Source organism: Amblyomma maculatum, chromosome 1 (genome assembly GCF_055883805.1).
Source record: "Amblyomma maculatum isolate TAMU_Amacu chromosome 1, ASM5588380v1, whole genome shotgun sequence".
Taxonomy (NCBI): domain Eukaryota; kingdom Metazoa; phylum Arthropoda; class Arachnida; order Ixodida; family Ixodidae; genus Amblyomma; species Amblyomma maculatum.
Genome location: NC_139344.1, coordinates 258955931 through 258976060, shown reverse-complemented (window position 1 = coordinate 258976060; position 20130 = coordinate 258955931). Strand labels below are relative to the sequence as shown.

General features: G+C 44.3%; 1 protein-coding gene across 4 annotated transcripts in view; it reads right to left on the bottom strand.

Annotated features, from left to right (window-relative positions):
* Positions 1-20130, bottom strand: part of Pstk (Phosphoseryl tRNA kinase) — a 54901-nt gene that overhangs the window by 11159 nt on the left and 23612 nt on the right. The window contains exons 5-6 of one of the 4 annotated variants that reach the window (XM_084590995.1): positions 16378-16557; positions 4579-6573 (exon numbers count right to left, since the gene is read on the bottom strand). In XM_084590995.1, coding sequence (XP_084447121.1) covers positions 16388-16557 — 170 coding nt within the window. In that variant the 3' untranslated portion in view covers positions 4579-6573; positions 16378-16387. Of the gene's footprint in view, positions 1-4578; positions 6574-16264; positions 16558-20130 lie in introns of those variants that run through there. The other 3 variants (XM_084590994.1, XM_084590996.1, XM_084590993.1) reach the window with 3 other exon arrangements.

Genomic DNA, 20130 nt, shown 5'->3' with positions numbered 1-20130 from the left:
ACTCAGCCCACGCCGGCGCGCAAAAGAAAAAAAAAATGAATCATGACAGCGCCTTAAAGGCAGGGCAGTGGAAGAGGGGGGACGTGGCAACTGTCTCCTCTTATGAGGGAATCACCGCCGTTGCACCACGCATTAGTAATGGGAATAAAATAACGGAATTAGAGAGTCCGGACATGGGAGGGGAGAAAGGGAAAAGGGCGCCAACTCGCCCTGTCCCGCCCGCTTAACTAGGGAGCGTCCAATGAGCGAGCGCGCCCAGCAAGCCCATGCGACGTCACATGTGAGGTTAGCGCGCCGTGCGCACGGGGATATGTCGCCCTAATCTGTTACGAGCGGTCGTCAGAAGCACTTTTTAAAAATTATTTGTGGATTATACGTTCCACGCAAAGCTGTCAAACTAGACTCGAACACTCATAACACCTCTATGGATTTCTTGCATTACAATATTACCCCAAGCAACATTTCAGAGGCCCTTTAAAAACTTATCTCATTTCACCGTTCACAGATGTCGACCCTACATGAATAAAAGCGGCGGGTAAACCCTAGAACAGATTTCAAAAGTATGAAAACTCATATCGTCTTTAAAACATTGCGATATGTGCGCATGGGAGTTACGCGGTGACCGGCGGCAGTCGGCAGCACGACCCATAGAGATGTTTGGAAAATTTAGTTTGCATGCGCAATTTTTGTAGTTTCATTATGTACCCATGCAGGCAGCCGTTCGTTCATGCCCCGCCACGGTGGTGCAATGGATAGGGAGCTCGACTGCTGTGCCCATATGTGCGGGACCGGATCCGCGGCGGCCGCTTTTAGATAGAGGCTAATTAAGCAAGGCGTCCGTGTGCTGTGCGATGTCAGTGCACGTTAAAAAACCCCAGTTGGTCGAAATTCCCGGAGCCCCCCACTACGGCGTCTCTCATAACCTAAGTCGCTTTAGGACGTTAAACCCCAAAAACCAAACCGTTTGTTCACAGTTGACGTGTGCTTTGAAGAACACTGCGACAAAGTATGCAACGTCATTTTGAAAGTACATTTTTAAAACAGTACGTTAAGTGTGTTTTGAAACCGGTCATGCACCTAACAGCCAGTCAGTGGTGGAACTGCTGCGCCAATTGCGCCAAACTGAGCCAGATCAGAAATCCTGCTACATGTTACTACAAAGTCGATTTTTTTGCCTACTTCTGCGCCACGCTTGTGCCAAAAGCCTCTGAATAACTCTGCTGACAGCGAAACTGAACTGTTGCGAAACCAAAACTGAGATCTGTTGGCAACACTGTGCAAGGAGGAAGAATATTTTTGCAGGTCCTGGGCGGACAATCACATGGCACAAAATTGACGTTTGTCTACAAGGTGTTTCTTTTTTTTTTTTTTGATTTACTGGGAGGGAGTGAGAGGGAGCTGAAAGGAGGGGCTGGGAGGCTGGCCGTCGAAGGGTCGAAGGGAGTTGATGATGATTGTCTACAACAGGCAACGGCTGGCTTCGCAATAATGGCAGTTTCTGTCAATGGCCACTGGATGATACCACTTGGGTACTTTCTTGCTGAAGAGGTGGTAGGTTAACAACAGGCAAATTTGGTTAAGCAAGGCTTACTCTATGCACATGACATTGGGGCTGTAACTGTCTCTAACCTGTGATGGTGCACCTGCTAACACAGCCATGTTCTAAAAACCTGGCTCTGATTTTATGGACATCACCTGCCAGAGAACAACCTTAACATATCTTACCAATCAAGAACTAGTGGCAGCATTCCTAAATACAAATCATACGCTCAAGCTAGTTAGGAATGCTTTTGCACACATTGAACACCTTAATGAACATAATTCCAAAGTTGTAGCATGGAAGTACAAAGAAATGCTGCATACACTGCAAGAAAAGGAAGGCCTACACCTTGCAAACAAACTGGAAAAGGCATACATCAAGTGGTGCAGGCAACTTATGAAGATTTGCGCACAAGTCACGAACCAGCCAATAGCAACACAGCAATTCCCATGTGTTACGCAGTACATTTAGAAGAGTGTTAAGCTGTCAGCAAACGGGAACATTTCTGATTATTGTTAATATATACGTGATGTTTGGAATTCTAGAATCATGTGCCAGAAGGAGTGGAGAAAAAAACAGTAAATAAAGAAAAGAATGGAAGAAAAATACCAAGCATGTCTGATTTCACCACTCAGTTCTTTTCTTCCTTGAAAAAGTTTGTAAACAGGTGTAACATAATAGAGAGAGACTGAAAGACGAGTTTTCTGGGCTCCACCATATGCATGAAAAGTCTGGTTGCACTGTAAAACTTCCTTGTTTTGCAAAAAAAGAAAAAAAAAGAATACAGCAATACATACCAGCTCACAAGATTTTCAAGATCATCTTAAAGGAGTATAAACACTTAATTTTTGGGTTCGTGTTTTATCCTTTGTAATGACGCCTAAGACATTACTCTACACGGATCACCAGTCGTATTCACCTGCGACTGCTGAATAATTTATCATTGAATTTCTTTTCTCGCTGTTTCGGTGTCAGTTTCAACAGCCGAAGGATGGCTGTGACGTCACAGTCAAGTCTAGGTCACGTGAGGGATGAAAATACAGCAATACTATATAAATCATTCCTTCACAGTCAAGTCACGTGAGGGATGAAAATACAGCAATATAATCATTCCTATGTCGTTTGAATTCACTACAATAATAAAGCTAGCCTGCCTCAAGAACAGGAATCACTACAGGTGCAGAATCGGCGATTAAATCTGTTTTTTCATGCAGAGCATCAAAACGTGATTGTGATGTCGCAGCTATCTCTCGACTGCTGAAACCGAAACTGGTGAGAAAAAAATTTCAATTATAAATATTTAGCGAGCGTAGGCGAAAACTGCATGCGGATCGATATGCAGGAATGACTTACGCATTATTAACAAGAAGAAAAATACCAATAAAATTTGATGTCTATTGTTCTTTAAACTCTTTTTTTTCTTGCATTAATCAGAGCACAGGGTGGCCACAACGATAATTCCATAATACAGCAATTCCCAACAGCATTTAAGAAATAGTGCCACAAAATGAACTTTGTGATGATGCCTCTGGGAATTACATTGGGAAGTAACATTACCCCCTTATAGTGAAGTGCTACCACCAAACATACATCAACAGAAGCACAAAATGTGCCTCCACAGTGAGGCTTACAGACAATGAGCAAACTGAGCAGCATCATAAAGCTGCAGAAAACGATTACTGCAAAACTATCACTCCACATTTGGTTCAGCAGCATTGAACCCCAGAGACCACCAAGTTTTAATTTCGCTCTCGAGCCTTGACTAACACACTCATTTTAGCCTCACATGGCACCGCACTGGCAATACCCACAACATAATACCGTTCTACGGCGCACTGCATCTACGACCACTGAGAAATACATTACAAGTAGCATCCCCAGAACGTAAAATTGAGAACTGCAATGCTGTGTACGTTGCTGGCTACGTCGCACGCAGGCTGAGCTTAAAGCTGACTTGTGAGCAATGCACTGGGGCCTTTCACAAAAAAGCAGCTGTGACTTCTAAGAATACAGAGCAAAGCAAAAGAGGCCTCTGCTACCTATCAGAATCTGTCGGAAATAGGATCTCTTGTTCAGTGGGCAGTACAGATGCAAAAGCTAGCATCCAAAGCTCTCTTGCAAGACCTGCTACGTCAGGTAACTGAATCGAACTTGTGCAACAGACAGATCTATTCACAGGACTCTGTGAACACATTTGATAATTCTCCTGAGGAGAACCACTATGTTCATCTCATAAGAAGCACAGCAGAATGCTAACTAAATGTACAGTCGTGAGCAAAAGTGGTATACAACACTCAGCCAGTGACAGAGCTCGGGAAATCTGCTTCGAAATACCATCTAGCTACAGCATAAGAGACAGCGACGCCGACACAAGCATGTGGATAAAATGGGGCATCGCCACTATTATCTTGATCTTAGATAGCTGTTGCTAGAAAAAGTTTTGAGGCAGTTTTCTCGACCTCCGCTTTTGCTCACGACTGTACGCCTTTTTCATGTTAGGAGGAATACTACCAGGCCACTATCACATACATTTATATCGTCTATCCCCTATAGAAGCACACAGGCACGAATGGTTGGTTTTGGTTTATGGGGCTTAATGTCCCAAAGCGACTCAGGCTATGAGGGATGCCATAGCAGAGGGCTCCGGAAATTTCGACCACCTGGAATTCTTTAATTTGCACTGACATCGCACAGCACACGGGCGCACTGCTTTTTGCGACTATCAAAAAGTAGCCACGGCAGCTGGGATTCGATACCGCATCCTCGGGCACAGTAGTCGACCGCCCTAACCACTGCACCACCATGGCGGGTACAGGCAAGAATGACAGGAATAAATATTAATTCTTATATTCGATACAAAACAAGTCCTGCACTCATATGAGAGAACATAGCTTCTAAAAGCAGATTAACAGACCACGAAAACCAGGGTAACTGCAGCATGTCATAGCGTCATTTGCTGAGACCTTGCTGCAGAAAGTAAAAGGGCGAATGGAAACACAGAAAAAAAAAAAATGAAGTGGCACTGACAATGCCATAAGTTCATTGAATGTCCCACAATCTTAAAAATGTTGCAAATAAGCACTAAGTGCTGGTTGTTTTCTCAGACCTCTAACATTTGCAGAGCTGCACCCCCGTATAATGATTGCAAAAGAGAAAAATGTTGGATACAAGGAGCAACATGCCAATCCATGTGTGAAGTGAGCCAGCAGCGTTGTACAGGGTCGTCCACTTCTAGCTATAACACGGTCACTGCTTTCAAAGAAACATTGCGTCCGACGTAGGCATATATCGATATAAAGCGATGCAAGCACAGAAGGACCCGGGCGTGTTGCTTCACATGGCCTGCCACTAAGCTAAATTGCGTGGCCGATTCGGACGCAATGACGCTTTGAAAGCAGTGACCGTGTTATAGCTAGAAGTGGACGAGGCTGTACATCAACTGGCTCTTTCATGTGGTAAGGTAAACCACATTACATAAGTTGACCAATATAACGATACTAAGTTGTGACACTCTGGCATGCAAACTAATTTGGAAGCCCTTTATATAAAAAGAAAAGGCTCATATGTATATCAACAACACTTCTGTGTGCTTGCAGCAAAAAGAAGAGCCTTTCTTGGTGACACGAGTGTAAGATTGAGTACAAAGTTATATGAGGAATGATTACACAAGAGTGTATATATGTATGCTCATTCTTTCTATGTAAACAGTTATGAGTTAGCACCTGTCTTGTTCCATTTATGTGTATACTGAAGAAGATTCTCCCTTTAAAACATGAACCAACTAGTAATGAAATAAACTTGCTGAAATGTTAATTCAAACTCAAACTGAGGCAAACATGTAAGCAGTATTATGTCTGTCGTGCACAAAACCTTTACTGAAGGCCATGTTCTATACTTGGTGCGCTTATAAAAGTGTGTGAGAGAGGCAGGATAGCATAATTTAATGAAAAACAGAGAAAATATATGAAGAAGCAATTAGGAATAGAGCAAAAAAAACAACGAACCAAACAACAGATGGGGCCAAAAGTGTGTGATTTGAGTGTATGATTGATTTGATAAAGCGCCCATATTTCCATACTGTCATTACTTAATGTTACAGCCAGGAATATTATTTTCGTTTGCTACTTTTCTTTGCCACTCAAAATTAAGGCAGTGAAGTTGTAAATGTATCTATACGATATAATATTAATTTCTAGCATTTTGGGCATATGCCCTTTTCGTACATGTAAAGGCTGTCACATACTTAGAGGGAAATTAGAAGCACGTGACCACCGCACTTGCTGAGCACTGCCGCCAAAAGCTGGAGAGAAATGGCGGGCAAAGGTGCACGTGCATAAGCACGTTTGGTTGCCCTTTCTGTGATGTGCCTCCTGCCTCCCATTCTCACCGGCTCACAGTAGCAGCAGTTCTTAAAGCACAGTGGTCACGCGCTCCCAACTTCTCTCTAGTATGAAACAGCCTGTATAAATATTTACATATGAGTTGACTTATTTTTCTTATTAATCTGCTCCAGCTGCTATTCCACATTCATTAGCATCACTGGCAGGTCTCAACTGCACTGACTGACAGTATATTGACACAAAAAGTAATTAAATTCAGTTACCTGTACTGCTGTACAACTCTGCCTAATGTCTAGAATGAGCTAAGCATCCATGTAATCAACGAGCATGCACACACTCAAAATACATCAGAGCTAACCATAACGAAGGGCAAAACTGCCGCAAGTGCACAAAGGTTAAATATGAGATGCATACAAATTGATCTTAGAAATTGCACGTTTAGGTGAATGTGTGCACATGCATCCTTACTGCACATTGCATACGGTGGTCTCAGATATGCCTGGTTCAGGTTTTACGAGCTACTTTTTCAGAACATAATGTGAGCTTTATAAAGGACTTTCCTTCACATACCTATGACCAGACAATGCGGCGAAGCCATCCGGTGTCCTTGACGCACTGATGCATAGTGACGCACAGTAGCGCTCGTGTGTGTTTCCTTCTTTTTTTGTCCTTGTCTTCTTTGCGCGACGTTTCCTAAAATGCGAATGCACCAACTCGCCCAATTTAGCATTCTTGTGCACAGTAAAGCACTGCCAGTCAGAACTAACTTTGGAGTTTGCTTGTATCAGCTAGCTAAGAACACCTCAGGAATTCTGACTGCCTTCATGAGTCACTGGCAGGTGAGGTGGGTTACGATTGAGATACAGGCATTGAGTGTGATCTGGGATGTGAATAAATTTGAAACAGCTTTCTGGAGACCAGGTAACCACAGTCATTGACCACCACCCGTTGTCGTACCTTACGAGCACCATACCACAGGGAATGAAATTGACGCGCTAAGCATTGGCACTTCAACATTACAATTTGACCATTTGACATCGCCAAGGCAGCAACCACGTTAACGCTTACGCATTGGCCCGCCTCTCTAATTGCTTCCAGAAGGAAAACCTCATCTCTGGCACCATATACCAGGGATATCAAAATAATAATTCTAGGAGGCACTTTGGACCACTAAAGTGCAATGAGGCGAAAGTGTCTATCTATAGTGCGGAGGTTCGAAGCCCTCCACTACGGCATTTCTTTTTCTCTTTTTTTTTTTCCACTCCCACCTTCCTTTTTCCTCACGGCTCAGTTAAGGTCTCTGCGAAGAACTGCGATAGATACTGTGCCTTTTCTTTCCTGTAAACCAATTTGAAATGCCGCCGATGCCTGCTGTACAGCGGCGTCTGCTTTTGCATGCTGTGTGGTGTAGCGTTCGAGAAAGTGCCAAATGAAAGGCGCCGCACGGACACCTGGATCGGACGCCCGACTGGGTCAGCTTCGTATATGCATGAATCGCCTCGTGATGTCACATCCGGTCATGACATCACTAGGTGATGACATCATAGTAACCTCTGTCATCATTATCACTGTCACTATCACTAACTACCACTAACTATCATTATCGATCACTATCTGCCACTAACTAGCAGTTGCGGTCTCCATGGCAACCGTGCTGGCATGATGTTAGATGAGAACTAAGATACGTTTCTCACATGCCAGATGTAGCTAAGTCAGGATGATTGACAGCTATAGTGGAACAGAACACCGGACACGGCCATGAGTATGAGGCATTAAAGGCTTTTGCCTTATTGTTGCTAAATGAGCCATATTGAGAAAATTCATCCATCGTGAGCCAGGAGTTGGAAAACACAAGACAAACAGAAACCATAAATAAGAGCAAAAGGAAAAATAAAAGCAATAAAACAAAATTCATAAAAATTAACTCTCCTCATTCTTTGTGGAAAAGCAAACAAGCATGTACGCCACTCTAGTATAACTCGAAGATAGCTACTAAAAGAGTATAGCAGTTAATACTAGAGAGTCACTGAAAAAAAATGTAGACTAGGAGACGAGAGTGAGGGCGGGTTGTCCAGTGTCTCACTTCTGAAGGCAGCTGATGTCTGGTCATGTAGATTAAGGAGCCACTGCCTCTTTTGATCACAAAAAACGTATATCATCTAGGAATGAGGCCCAGTAATAGTTAGTTTTGGTTGGAAAACTGGTGCGATGGTAAAGCTGACTTGAGAAGTTGGCACGTGCTTTCAGAAAAAAGAAGGTTGAATTTTGGAAGCCAGCAGGCCACAACACACAGGCACCATGTGCCATGTGTTTGAGACCCCTGCCATATAGACAAGCGTCATGTTTGTAAACAAAAGTGGTGCTGCAATCAGCAGCGACGTGGGTGTGTAGGCAAAAACACTGCGTGCCTACACTGCGCCAAGTGACGTTTGCCTTCGAAACCAGCCTGCGCGTGCGAATATTTCGAAGCATGCACGTCTCGTGTCCTATAAAATGTTTTATGCCTGGAGAGTAGTTCTTCAGTTTGAAGCCTATTTCCCAGGTGAAATTACCAGGCAGAGTACTGTATCAGCTTCCTTCTTCGTGCTAGCAACAGCGCGCCAACTGTGAGCGACTGTACAGCAATTGTTAAATTAAATAAAACTAAAAAGAGCAAGGTATAAGGAATACAAGCTGTTTACACTCTTCAACTTCTGGGCCTATTACTAGCGCACAAAGAAAGGAGGATGTCGCAATGAACGACTGGAACCATCTCTTTCATGTGACAAACGTTTCCATGGGCTTTCTGCTTCTACAAGCATTTCTACTCCAGAGAACACAGAAAATTACCGGCAACTTAGGCCATAGAGTTTCTTTTCATAAGAAGAACTCTGTCTTTCAGTTCATTGCGACTTAACTTAGTGCACTGTCAGCTTAAATTGTTTTACTCTCCTTGATATGAAAAAGATGTTAGAGGCACTACTCGAGATCATTCACATTTTAATGCATTCATGGAAATCTGTAAGAACTATCTCATTTCGTTCTCTTGGCTTTATAAGAGAGGTGCATAAGCACAAATGCAAACTTTTTCCCCGAGCTCACAGCTCACTCACTACATATGCTGAGCTATTTTATATATATACAATTGTTTATTAAAAAATGCACTTCCTTTATTTTGATTATTTTGCTCTCCCTCATAGTCTATTTCGTTCTGGAACTTTTTAAAACACTTTACAGCGTATATAGCACACTCATCCAGCTTGATCAGAATGTGTGGTACATGGATATTTTGCATGTTCATCAGAATGACTTTGAATAATCAAAATTCAGACAACCTGGGAAATAACACTGCGTGACTTTGTTGAGGTCTTAGCGACGTTTACTTACTTTCATAAAACCGAAGATGAGCCACTTGCTCGCGAAAAGTAGAGAAAAGCGTGCTACTTCGCAAATCCGGTACATGCTGTTCAGGCAACATTACAATTAGCGGTTTGGTGTGACCACTCAAGGTAACTGGCAGCAGCTCGTGTCCATTCCTGTACGAACATATGCTCCGGCAGCAGTCCACGCAAATGGAATTTGACCATGTGGCTTAATTCCCTACGTCCAACTTTTATAAGATCACACCTAAACTTTTTATGTTCAGAGCACAATGAAACGTATATGAGCTGCAGGCTTTTGTTCTTGCACTACTGAAATTCAAAATTTGACGCTCTATCGGTTATAATGATATTTTTTTTTTTACTTTAACATGGCTAAATGCATAAAGGAGCAGAAAAAGCTTCAAGGAATACAGATCATCTGGTTTGCCCATCACAGAAGTGTATTGCCAGTGCATTTGTATGCCCTGTCATCTATAGTAGGACACAAAAAAAAAAAAAAATGTTGCTCATTACAGGCCATGGTACAGGCCTATGTATTACTCCATTGAGCAGAAAACAAAATCAATTTTTAAAATTTGGCTACACCAAACAAGCCAGAGGCATCGAAATTCTTCAGCTTATAATTATTTCCGATAGCTAGCTTCGTATTTAGGCAACCAGAAAAGATTTAAAAGCGGACTGCTTTTGTCAAGGAGGAACTGTGCGTGGTGGTCACTGCAGACTTCAGTTGTATACCGACTCTAGAAGCATATACAAAAACTAGCACCAACAGCTGAGAGGTACGCGACTGGCATGTGACTGAATCATCATCTCATCAAGCCACGCGGCCCTACCATTCACTCCCACCGGCCCGTACAAGTGCACTGCACTCCGCGAGTCCGTTGACTCCGTTGCCCAAAATGGCCATGCAAAAGCCTGAAGCAGTTTAGCATGAAACAAAAATCAAGAGTTTTAGGACGTTCAAGAGCAGGCATCGAAAAAAGATGTTGCCACAGACTTCGTTGTAGTGTCTAGCATGTAAAGGCACTGTGAAGAATGACTGGACACTGTCACCGCGTCAATTGATACTTCCCAATGTCGTGTTTGAGGACTTTGTCACTGCTGACAACTTGGTTTTGGCGCTGTGGTACCCCAAATGACCAGCAAGAAATCGTCAATTCGTTAAGTCCCGCAAATGATGCAAGTAGTGACGATGATAGAGAACCGTAAAGACAAAAGCGAGCTGTAAACAGTGCAGAGGCCACCGGCATGACCAATACTGCACCTTTGTATAAATAAATCTGTTTGTGCGCGGAGGCAACAACTCTACTTGTGTGTTCATTTTGCTATCCAACAAGAAACAAAAGGTGAGCTTTCATGTTTATACCAGGCTTCACAAACCAAGTTTTTGCACCTTTGTGTTGTCAATATTAGAGTGCATTTTGCTTGGATTTATTGTTTGCATGAATTTGTGTGCACACTTTTAAAACAAATGTCGGATATAACGAATGAATTTTTACGTCAAATGCGACTTCGTTATAACGAGGAGTGCCCGCTTGGGAGGTGCGACCTTGGGATTATGTGAGCCCTTGATATTGCCGCGAAACCTTCAAAACAGTATTTGTTGTTTTTTAACAGCCGCCGGCATACAGGCTTATCACTCTGATTCTGGACCGCGTATCAGTTCCGTAATCTTTGTTTGTTACTGCTCGATGTCGCGAGTCACACCTTTATCAGTTTTGTTGTAGCGCAAGACGCACCGAGATCTGTCTCGAAGGTTCCGGCCACTCGCTTGTCTTTCCACAATGTTCCAGCCCATGCTGGTAGCTGTTTGCGACGTTATCTAGATTCTTCTGTGCAGCCTTTAAATTGAGCGTTGCCGAGTGTGACGAGCATTCTTTGTTCGACGATCGACGAGCACGTTTGTTTCTATCAGCAAGGACGGTATTCGCCCAGACCCGGAGAAAACAGCTGCAATCGCACAATTCCCACCGCCTGCCGACAAGAAAGCTGTGCGCCGATTCCTTGGGCTGTGCGCTTATTATCGACGATTTGTCAGAAACTTTTCGCGGATCGCCGAACCGTTGACGCAGCTTACAAAGGCTGACGTACCTTTTAAATGGGAAGCGCCGCAAGGAGAAGCCTTCGACGAACTCAAGCGCCGCCTGCAATGCCCTCCCGTACTTGGTCACTTTGATGAAAACGCCGAGACCGAAATTCACACCGACGCGAGCAGTGTGGGCCTAGGAGCCGTTCTCGTCCAGAAGAGTGCCGGACAGGAGAAAGTAATCGCCTACGCTAGCAGGTCACTCACAAAAGCCGAAGTCAATTACTCGACGACCGAGAAGGAGTGCCTTGCAATCATCTGGGCCACTTCTAAGTTTCGTCCATACCTATACGGCCGACCATTCAAGGTGGTAAGCGACCATCACGCGCTCTGCTGGCTGGCTAATTTGAAAGATCCTTCCGGCCGCCTTGCCAGATGGAGCCTACGACTTCAAGAATTTGACATGACTGTAGTCTATAAGTCGGGCCGAAAGCATTCCGACGCAGACTGCTTATCCCGCGCTCCCGTCGATGCTCCCCCGAAGGACGATGACGACGACGCCTTTTTGGGACCGGTAAGCGCCAGCAGTTTCGCAGAACAACAGCGATCAGACCCTGAGCTGAAAGCGCTAGCCGATTACTTGGAAGGAAAGACCGCTTCCCCTCCTGGTGTGTTCAGGCGACATTTATCATCCTTCACGTTAAGCAATGGCCTCCTCGTGAAGAACTTCGCACCCAACAAGATCGCGCAGCTTCTCTTAGTGCCTAAAACCCTTCGGCAAGAAATTCTGCAGGCGTTGCACGATGAGCCCACAGCAGGCCACCTCGGATTTGCGCGCACGTTGCGTCGAACCCAAGAGAAGTATTACTGGCCGCGACTGCCTGCCGAAGTTGCCCACTACGTGAAGACGTGTCGTGAGTGCCAACGACGCAAGACGCCACCGATCAGACCAGCAGGACTACTAAACCCGATTCCGCCCCCAATCCTGCCCTTTCAGCAAATTGGGATGGATCTCCTCGGCCCCTTTCCATCTTCGTCTATGGGTAACAAGTGGATCATCGTGGCCACTGACTACCTTACCCGTTACGCCGAAGCAAGAGCACTACCAAATGGTACCGCGGCAGAAGCCGCCAAATTTTTTGTCGAACAAATTCTCTTGCGACACGGCGCCCCAGAAGTGCTCATCACGGACAGGGGAACGGCGTTTACGGCAGAGTTGACGCAAGCCATCCTGGAATACAGTCACACAAGCCATCGACGAACAACTGCATACCATCCCCAGACCAATGGCCTCACGGAGCGCCTGAACAAAACGATCTCGGACATGATCGCTATGTACGTCGACGCTGAACACAAGACCTGGGAAACCATCTTGCCGTATGTGATCTTCGCGTATAACACGGCAGTCCAGGAGACGACCAGAGCGACCCCGTTTAAGCTTGTGTACGGAAGGGAGCCCACGACGACGCTCGACGCAATGCTGCCGCATGTAACCAGCGAAGACAACCTTGACGTCGCCGCCTACCTCCAGCGTGCAGAGGAAGCCCGACGACTCGCACGGCTGCGTATTAAAGACCAACAGCGCACCGACAGCCGACGATACAATTTACGACGACGCCATGCAGAGTACAATCCAGGAGACCAAGTATGGGTTTGGACACCAATTCGCCGTCGCGGATTAAGTGAAAAGTTGTTGCGTCGATATTTTGGGCCATACAAAATCCTTCGCCGCGTCGGGCCACTGGACTATGAAGTCATTCCCGACGGAACGTCAGCATCACAACGGCGACGCGCACGCCCAGAAATTGTACATGTTGTACGACTGAAGCCATATTACGCGCGTTAAAGAATCTGTGGTGTTTAAACTTTGCAGTGTTTATGTTTAAGTTTCTTTGTTTTGGAACATCGAGGCGATGTTTTTTTTAAGGGGGGAGTAATGCCGCGAAACCTTCAAAACAGTATTTGTTGTTTTTTAACAGCCGCCGGCATACAGGCTTATCACTCTGATTCTGGACCGCGTATCAGTTCCGTAATCTTTGTTTGTTACTGCTCGATGTCGCGAGTCACACCTTTATCAGTTTTGTTGTAGCGCAAGACGCACCGAGATCTGTCTCGAAGGTTCCGGCCACTCGCTTGTCTTTCCACAATGTTCCAGCCCATGCTGGTAGCTGTTTGCGACGTTATCTAGATTCTTCTGTGCAGCCTTTAAATTGAGCGTTGCCGAGTGTGACGAGCATTCTTTGTTCGACGATCGACGAGCACGTTTGTTTCTATCGCCGCCGCCGAGTTGCTTAGTTCTTTCGCGGGCGCAAGTCAGCCCAATAAAGAGTTTCTTCAGTGCCATCACCAACTCTTCATTTGTATCATCGACCTTGTCACCACCACGTGACAATATCAAGTGGACATTGAAGAAGGATACTACTCACCAAACATTCAGATAGTGTGTGAATGTGTTCCTGCATACTCATGAACTCTTGCTCGTATATAGTTTATACATGTGCACAAGTCTAGACGCAACTTACCAAACTTTTTATGAGTTTAACTCAGTTAATCTTTAAAGTGTTTAACCGAGTCTTTTTTGCGTGTGTGCTTTATTACTTATCGTGGGATGGTCTGCGAGTTAGACAGACACCAAGAATTTATTTTTTGCTCTAAGGAAATGTACACCGCTCTTTTAGCTTGTCCACTGTGAGTGAAAAGGGCATGAGAACTGACTGACTGCATGAGCCAGTAAGCATGACAGCATCAAACGCTCTCCTCTCAGCAGCTGGCATGTGGTCTGTTTTGAAAGGTTCATAATCCCGCTGTAGGTATTATGCGTGTGCTACGCAATGTTATGCAATCAAAGAGTAACTGTACAAACAGGTGTGAAAAACCCTGACATCACTTTTGATGAATTGGAAATAATAATAAATAATCACAATAATTGGTTCACAGGAAGGGAAAGGCGCAGTATTTGTCACACTTGTTTTTGTGGACACCTGAACCGCGCCGTAAGGGAAGGAAGAAAGGAGGGAGTGAAAGTAGGAGAGAAATAGGAGCCATAGTGGAGAGCTATGGAGTAATTTCGACCACCTGGGGATCTTTAACGTGTGCTGACATCGCACAGCACACGGACGCCTCTTCGTTTTGCCTCCATCGAAACGCAGCCGCCGAGGTCGGGTTCGAACCCGGGTACTCCGGCACAGTAGTCGGGAGTCTTACCACTGCACCACCCCGCAAAACTATCGTTACAGAGAGCTCTATTTTATTATCTTTTAATGTTATGTGCAGAGAGGGTGGGGTATTTTCTTATTTAAAAAACACTGCACTGCTTTTCAACTTGTCAACTTCTCTGGAGCTAGGTAGGTTTCTTCATGTTCAGCAGCCATGGAGAGTCAATGAGGCAGCCAGAAAGTTTGTCCATTGCACACTGTCAACTTGTCTAGATCTAGGCGGGCAGACCCTATGCTCGAGTAGCCACTGAGACAGGCTGTGGGCCAGCCAGAAAGTGACGTAACAGGCTGTTGTTTCGATGCGAGGCCGCATGTGGGAAGCAAACAGGAGACCGCCACCAACAAGAACAGTGACAGGGTGCGTAGAGTTTTCTCTCCGAGTTCCCTGGCCTTCACCAGGGACCACGTGTGCAGGTTGTAGACGCGCACACCTTGTATACTTGCTCGACTCCAGATCTGAAAGGAGTCCTGTGCCTGCCTGTGCGGTGTCGACCTTACTGATTCGGACATTCCTGATTTGGCATGGTTCTCCATCACCACCGGCCAGTGCCGGTGGCGATGCGCGATGAGTCATCGATGTGCAACCTGTGTCAAGATGTGCTCCGCACATTCCCTCACCCTCCTTCGTAATGTGTCGTGTGCACTTGAACCATTTGGTTAACTGTGCGACCTGCCTGCGAGCGCGCTTAGCCCCATTGTGAATGTGTTAGTAGCCTTTGCATTGCGCGTCACGGGCCCGCCGTCAGGAACGGCGGCAGGACTATAGCTTGTAGTCTGGGGATAGTGCAGTGTTGCATATTGCAGTTTTCTGTGCCATAAAAACTTGTGCTATTAATTACCTGCGCCTTCCTTTGTTCCGAGCGAGAGCACTGGTGCGCAGTGAACGCTGGCTGTGCCCTCAACTTGGTCTGGCCTGAACAAACTGTATGTGGGTGGGGAATCCACCGAATAACAGCATATACCTCCAAAACCTTTTCTCACAGAATTAACATACTGAATTCATGTTGTAGCTTCTTAATGGAGATTATAGTTGTGCATTTTCAAAGCTACAAGTTTGTCTCCACAATATATATTAGCCCGAATATTAGCCCAGATATTCAATTATTCATGTTCTACATGGTAAGGAAGTTATCCTACCCTTGACAGATCTGGTAGCGGAGGTACACTATTTGTATTCAATTCAGTTTCGAAAAAGTACTTCGCCTACATTCTTAGAAGCTACAAGCTTGAGTCGATGCCCTCTAGGTCTGTGTGGCTGATTCCCAAGCATGAAGAGCAACAAATATGGCAAAGCTACTGCTTACACACACAACTTCCACTCCGCTGCCAAATTATGAGGCCGAATATACAGTTAAAACTTGTACTGCTTAATGATGAGAGCAATTAGTAGCCTTAGCCTAACTGTTCTTAAAATTTGGTCTTTGGTTGTAAACCTGTTGACGAGTCGGATGAGTCTGATACCGAGAATAAGCTTTATAAATTAGCACCAATGATACCAAGCATGTTATAAAGTAAAAGAACTCATGCAGGTGCACCTGCAGAAAAGCTGCAGGAGTGTACAATTACCCTTACTGCCAGCTTTTAGCAAGATGTAAGTTTATATACAGGCATCACGACATGCCCATGACAACTGGCATCATGCATGGTTTTGAAGTAAACTTTGCAAGTGCAGCCCCTAGAAGTACCAAAGCGCTTGACCTCTCAAAGCCAGTTTACACCTTAAATCTAGTTCTCCACTTTACTGCATGCAAATAAAATACTATAAATGAAAGGCAAGCTGCAGCAATATATTTATTAACCTATATATTTAATGATTTGCTGCTCTTTTTTTTTTAAATACAAAGGAGAATGTGTGCCAATCAACATTATAAGTATCTACAACAAGAACACAAACCTTGGTAGTGTCAGCTGCCACCTCTGGTGCTGGAACCAATATGTGCTTGCATAAGTTCTTCCAGGTTCATCTCTTTCCTTTCATTATCAAAGTCCAGTCCTCTTAAGTAAGCTAACACATCTTGGCGGGCCTTCTGCACTTTGAAAGACCATGCCTGAACCTGGGACTTGGAGGATTTTCCTGGAAAAGGCAACCATCACTTCAATCAAGAAGGGGATATACTTGAATGAAATGAAAGATAACATATTACGGCAGCCTACAAAGCATCCTTGAAACAGCTAAAAAAAAATCACTTGTGCACAAACCATAGACAGAAGACACTCTCGAAAAGTAGGATGGTTTGGCATCGTGTGGTTAAGTACAGTAAAAAACTCGATAATTATAACTCCATTAATTTGAAATCCCAGATAATTCCTATAATTTTTGTAGTTTTATAACTTCTAATGTAAATCTGACTATAGACAAGCGTCATGTTTTTAAAGAAAGGTGTCGCTGCGATCGGCAGCGACATGGGGTGTAGGCAAAAATGCGGCGTGCCTACACTGCGCCAAGCAACACTGGCTTCAAAACCAGTTCGCGCATGCAAATATTCTGAGGCGTAAGCTTCACTTATGCGTAGAAATAGTTTGGCTTATGCCTGGAAAGTAGTTCAAGCCCTTTTGAAGCCGATTACTGCTGGAATTACCCGGCTAAGAGCTGCATTGGCTTCCTTCTCCGTGACCTCAACAGCGCGCAACTATTGTAGGTGGGACTGATTAAGTTAAATGAAAACGAGAAAGTGAAATGTACAAGAAAAACTAATAGTCAACACTGTTCAAATCCTGGGCCTATTGCTAGCGCATTAAAGGAGGACAACGACCAGAATGACTGGAAGTGTTTTCATATGACGACCCTTTTGATGGACCATGCTCATGCACTGCTCCATGCACATAACTCACTCTAAGAACAATACTGCCGGCAACTATAAGGAACTATAAATCGTGTTTCTAGCTCACTGTACCTGCAGCTTAACTGACAGAGTTTCATCAAATAAAAACTCAATCTTTTAGTTCTTTGTAACATTCGCCTGTAGTGCGCTGCCAACTTGTTCTATCCTGCTCAATAAAAAAGACATTTTACGTCTGTTTCATCGTACAGACGCGTTAAGGTCATTCACAGGTTAATATTGTGGAAGATGCTCAAAAAAAAAAAAGATGCGGCTCACAATATATATTTATATATATGTATATGTATATATATATATATGAAGGCTTTAAAGAATGCTCTCATTTATTCTCTTTGCTCTACAGGAGAGGTACATGAGCGCAAATGCCACATTCTCCATGATCACTTGCAGCAAAATTTAAGAGATCTGCTGACCTTTTTTTAATGTACTTGGAATATTTTTATTCAAATGTGCATCATCTTATATTTTGCGTATTTTGCCCCCTCATAGCCGAATCCACTTTGGAACATCAAACTCTATATGCCATATATATACCATACTTAAATATCCTGCTCGATCAGAGCTAGGTTATACGTAGATATTTAATTCGTTGGTCAGGTTCCTTTCAAACGAAAATTTAATAATCGGAAAAAATAACGTTGCGTAACTTTGCAGGGATCCTAACAATGTTTACTCGCTTTCTAGGACCGGTGGTGAAGTGTCACTTGTTGAAACTCGCGAAAGTGAAAACAGAAAAAAGTTACTTCACAGTACGGGCTATTTCGGCAATATCGCGCCGGAGTGACCGCTCAAGGTATATATAACTGCAGTTACCTCCACAGCAGCTTTTGTGTCCTTTTCTATACAAACATATACACGGGCAATACTGCAGATGAATGGGATGTCGCAGCGCGGTTTTTCTGACTTCGATTAACATCATAGGCACACGGAATACTGCATCAAAACTTCTTGTGACTTGATAGTATGTACAGTCGTGAGCAACAGTGGTATACAACACTCAGTCAGTGACAGAGCTGGGGAAAACTGCAAAAATGCCGTCTAGTGTCAGCGTAAAGAACGGCGACGTCGACACATGCATGTGGATAAAATGGGGCACCACCACTATTGTCTCGATTTTAGACAGCTGTTGCTAGATAAAGTTTGGAGGCAGTTTTCTCAAGCTCCACCACCGGCTTAGTGTTATATAGCACTTTTGCTCACAACTGTACAACAAAACATGCACGAGCTGCGGGCGTTTGCTGTTGCATTCTTCGTCGTGCAACCGAAAAGCAACCAGGAAAATAAAAGTTGCAAACGAACTGATCAAGTTTCAATGCAGAAGTGCAACGCACGTTAGCCGAAAAGGCAATCTGTCGCCAGAAATTATGCTTGAAAACACAACAAGCGTCGCGCATCCAATGCAGACGGCGCGGCTTTTGCCTACACCCCGAAAGTCAATGCTGCCGCCTGCGCCGCCGCATCTTCACTGACGTCACGGGCTGACGCTTGTCTATATGCAAATCTGATTAATTATAGGTGGCACTGTAGTCAAGCCAAGATGGTGACCACTAGGACTCTGTCTAAGGTCAGTCTAGGTGCAACTGTGCTGTTTCCTTAATGGTGGGCGTCTAATTTTGGCTGAACACTTTGTATTAGTCGCTGAAAAACAAGAAAACTGTGGCAACTTGGGGACCATCGTTTTTAGTAGGCAAGCATATGCTGTGCAAGCAAAACCGCGCATGATCATGGCCTGTTTCCAAGGATATTTAGCTATGTCCAGATCGCCAGAACTGGTGCTCCTGCACATCAGCAGGTCGGAGGAGTGTGAGCATGTGTCGGGGTTAACACTGCCTTCTTACATGTACGCAAGGTTTTCAGAAATCGTGGAGGTGCTGAAAGCTAAATTGGTTCATTATGGTTTCACTTTCGACCACCATCTGCTAGCTTATATTTGGCAAGCTGGAACCTAATAATAATTACATGTGGCCATGACTTCAGGCCATGACATCCTTGTATGAACATACACCCATCGCCAGGGTGGCGTGCTGTGGAACAAATCATAGCACACTATTGCTGTGTTTAAGACAATGTGTTCATTCCTTGTGTTTTTTTTCTATGCAGCTTCACTTCAACGCAAGAACTGACCATGAAGCCCAGTACCTGATTTAAAATTTTGCTTTGCCTGCTAAGAAGACAACCATTTCAACGCTTCGAGAAAAGTTGCTCACATCTGTACATTGCAACTTCAACTCAATACTTCATAGTTGGGGCATGCTCTTAGAGGCGCAATGTCACAAAGTGGACGTGGGTTCTGTTCCTGCCCTCACTTGTTATAAGCCAATGCAGACACATGAAAGAGACTAAATGCAATGTTGCAACCGAGTCTAGTGTGTGAACTTACCTAGCCAGCAAGTTAATTCAAAATACCTTGCCAAATTGCATTTTTTCGTGCCCATTGGCTCCTTTCTCAATTGTGCTTGCTTCTTGCAGCTCCAATCTTTTCCTTACATGCTTTATTTCCGAACTGTCAAACACAACTGTTCAGAAAAATTTCGGGGACACTTAACTCTGCCTTTAAGGGTCCGCAGTTCCTCTTATGTATCCTCGTTCATGTACATCCCCTTAATCAATAATTTTTAATTTGTGCCTTTATTATCTCCCACATACTCATTATACATACAGTCGCAAGATACCACATCATATAAAATACATATAAAGCCCCACTTTAACCAAGCCATACGAAATTGCCTAAGAGTAGTGTGTTTGACTGTAGCGGATCCAAGGGCCATGAAGGGTTTGATTCCCATTTCACCCTCTCATCTCAATGC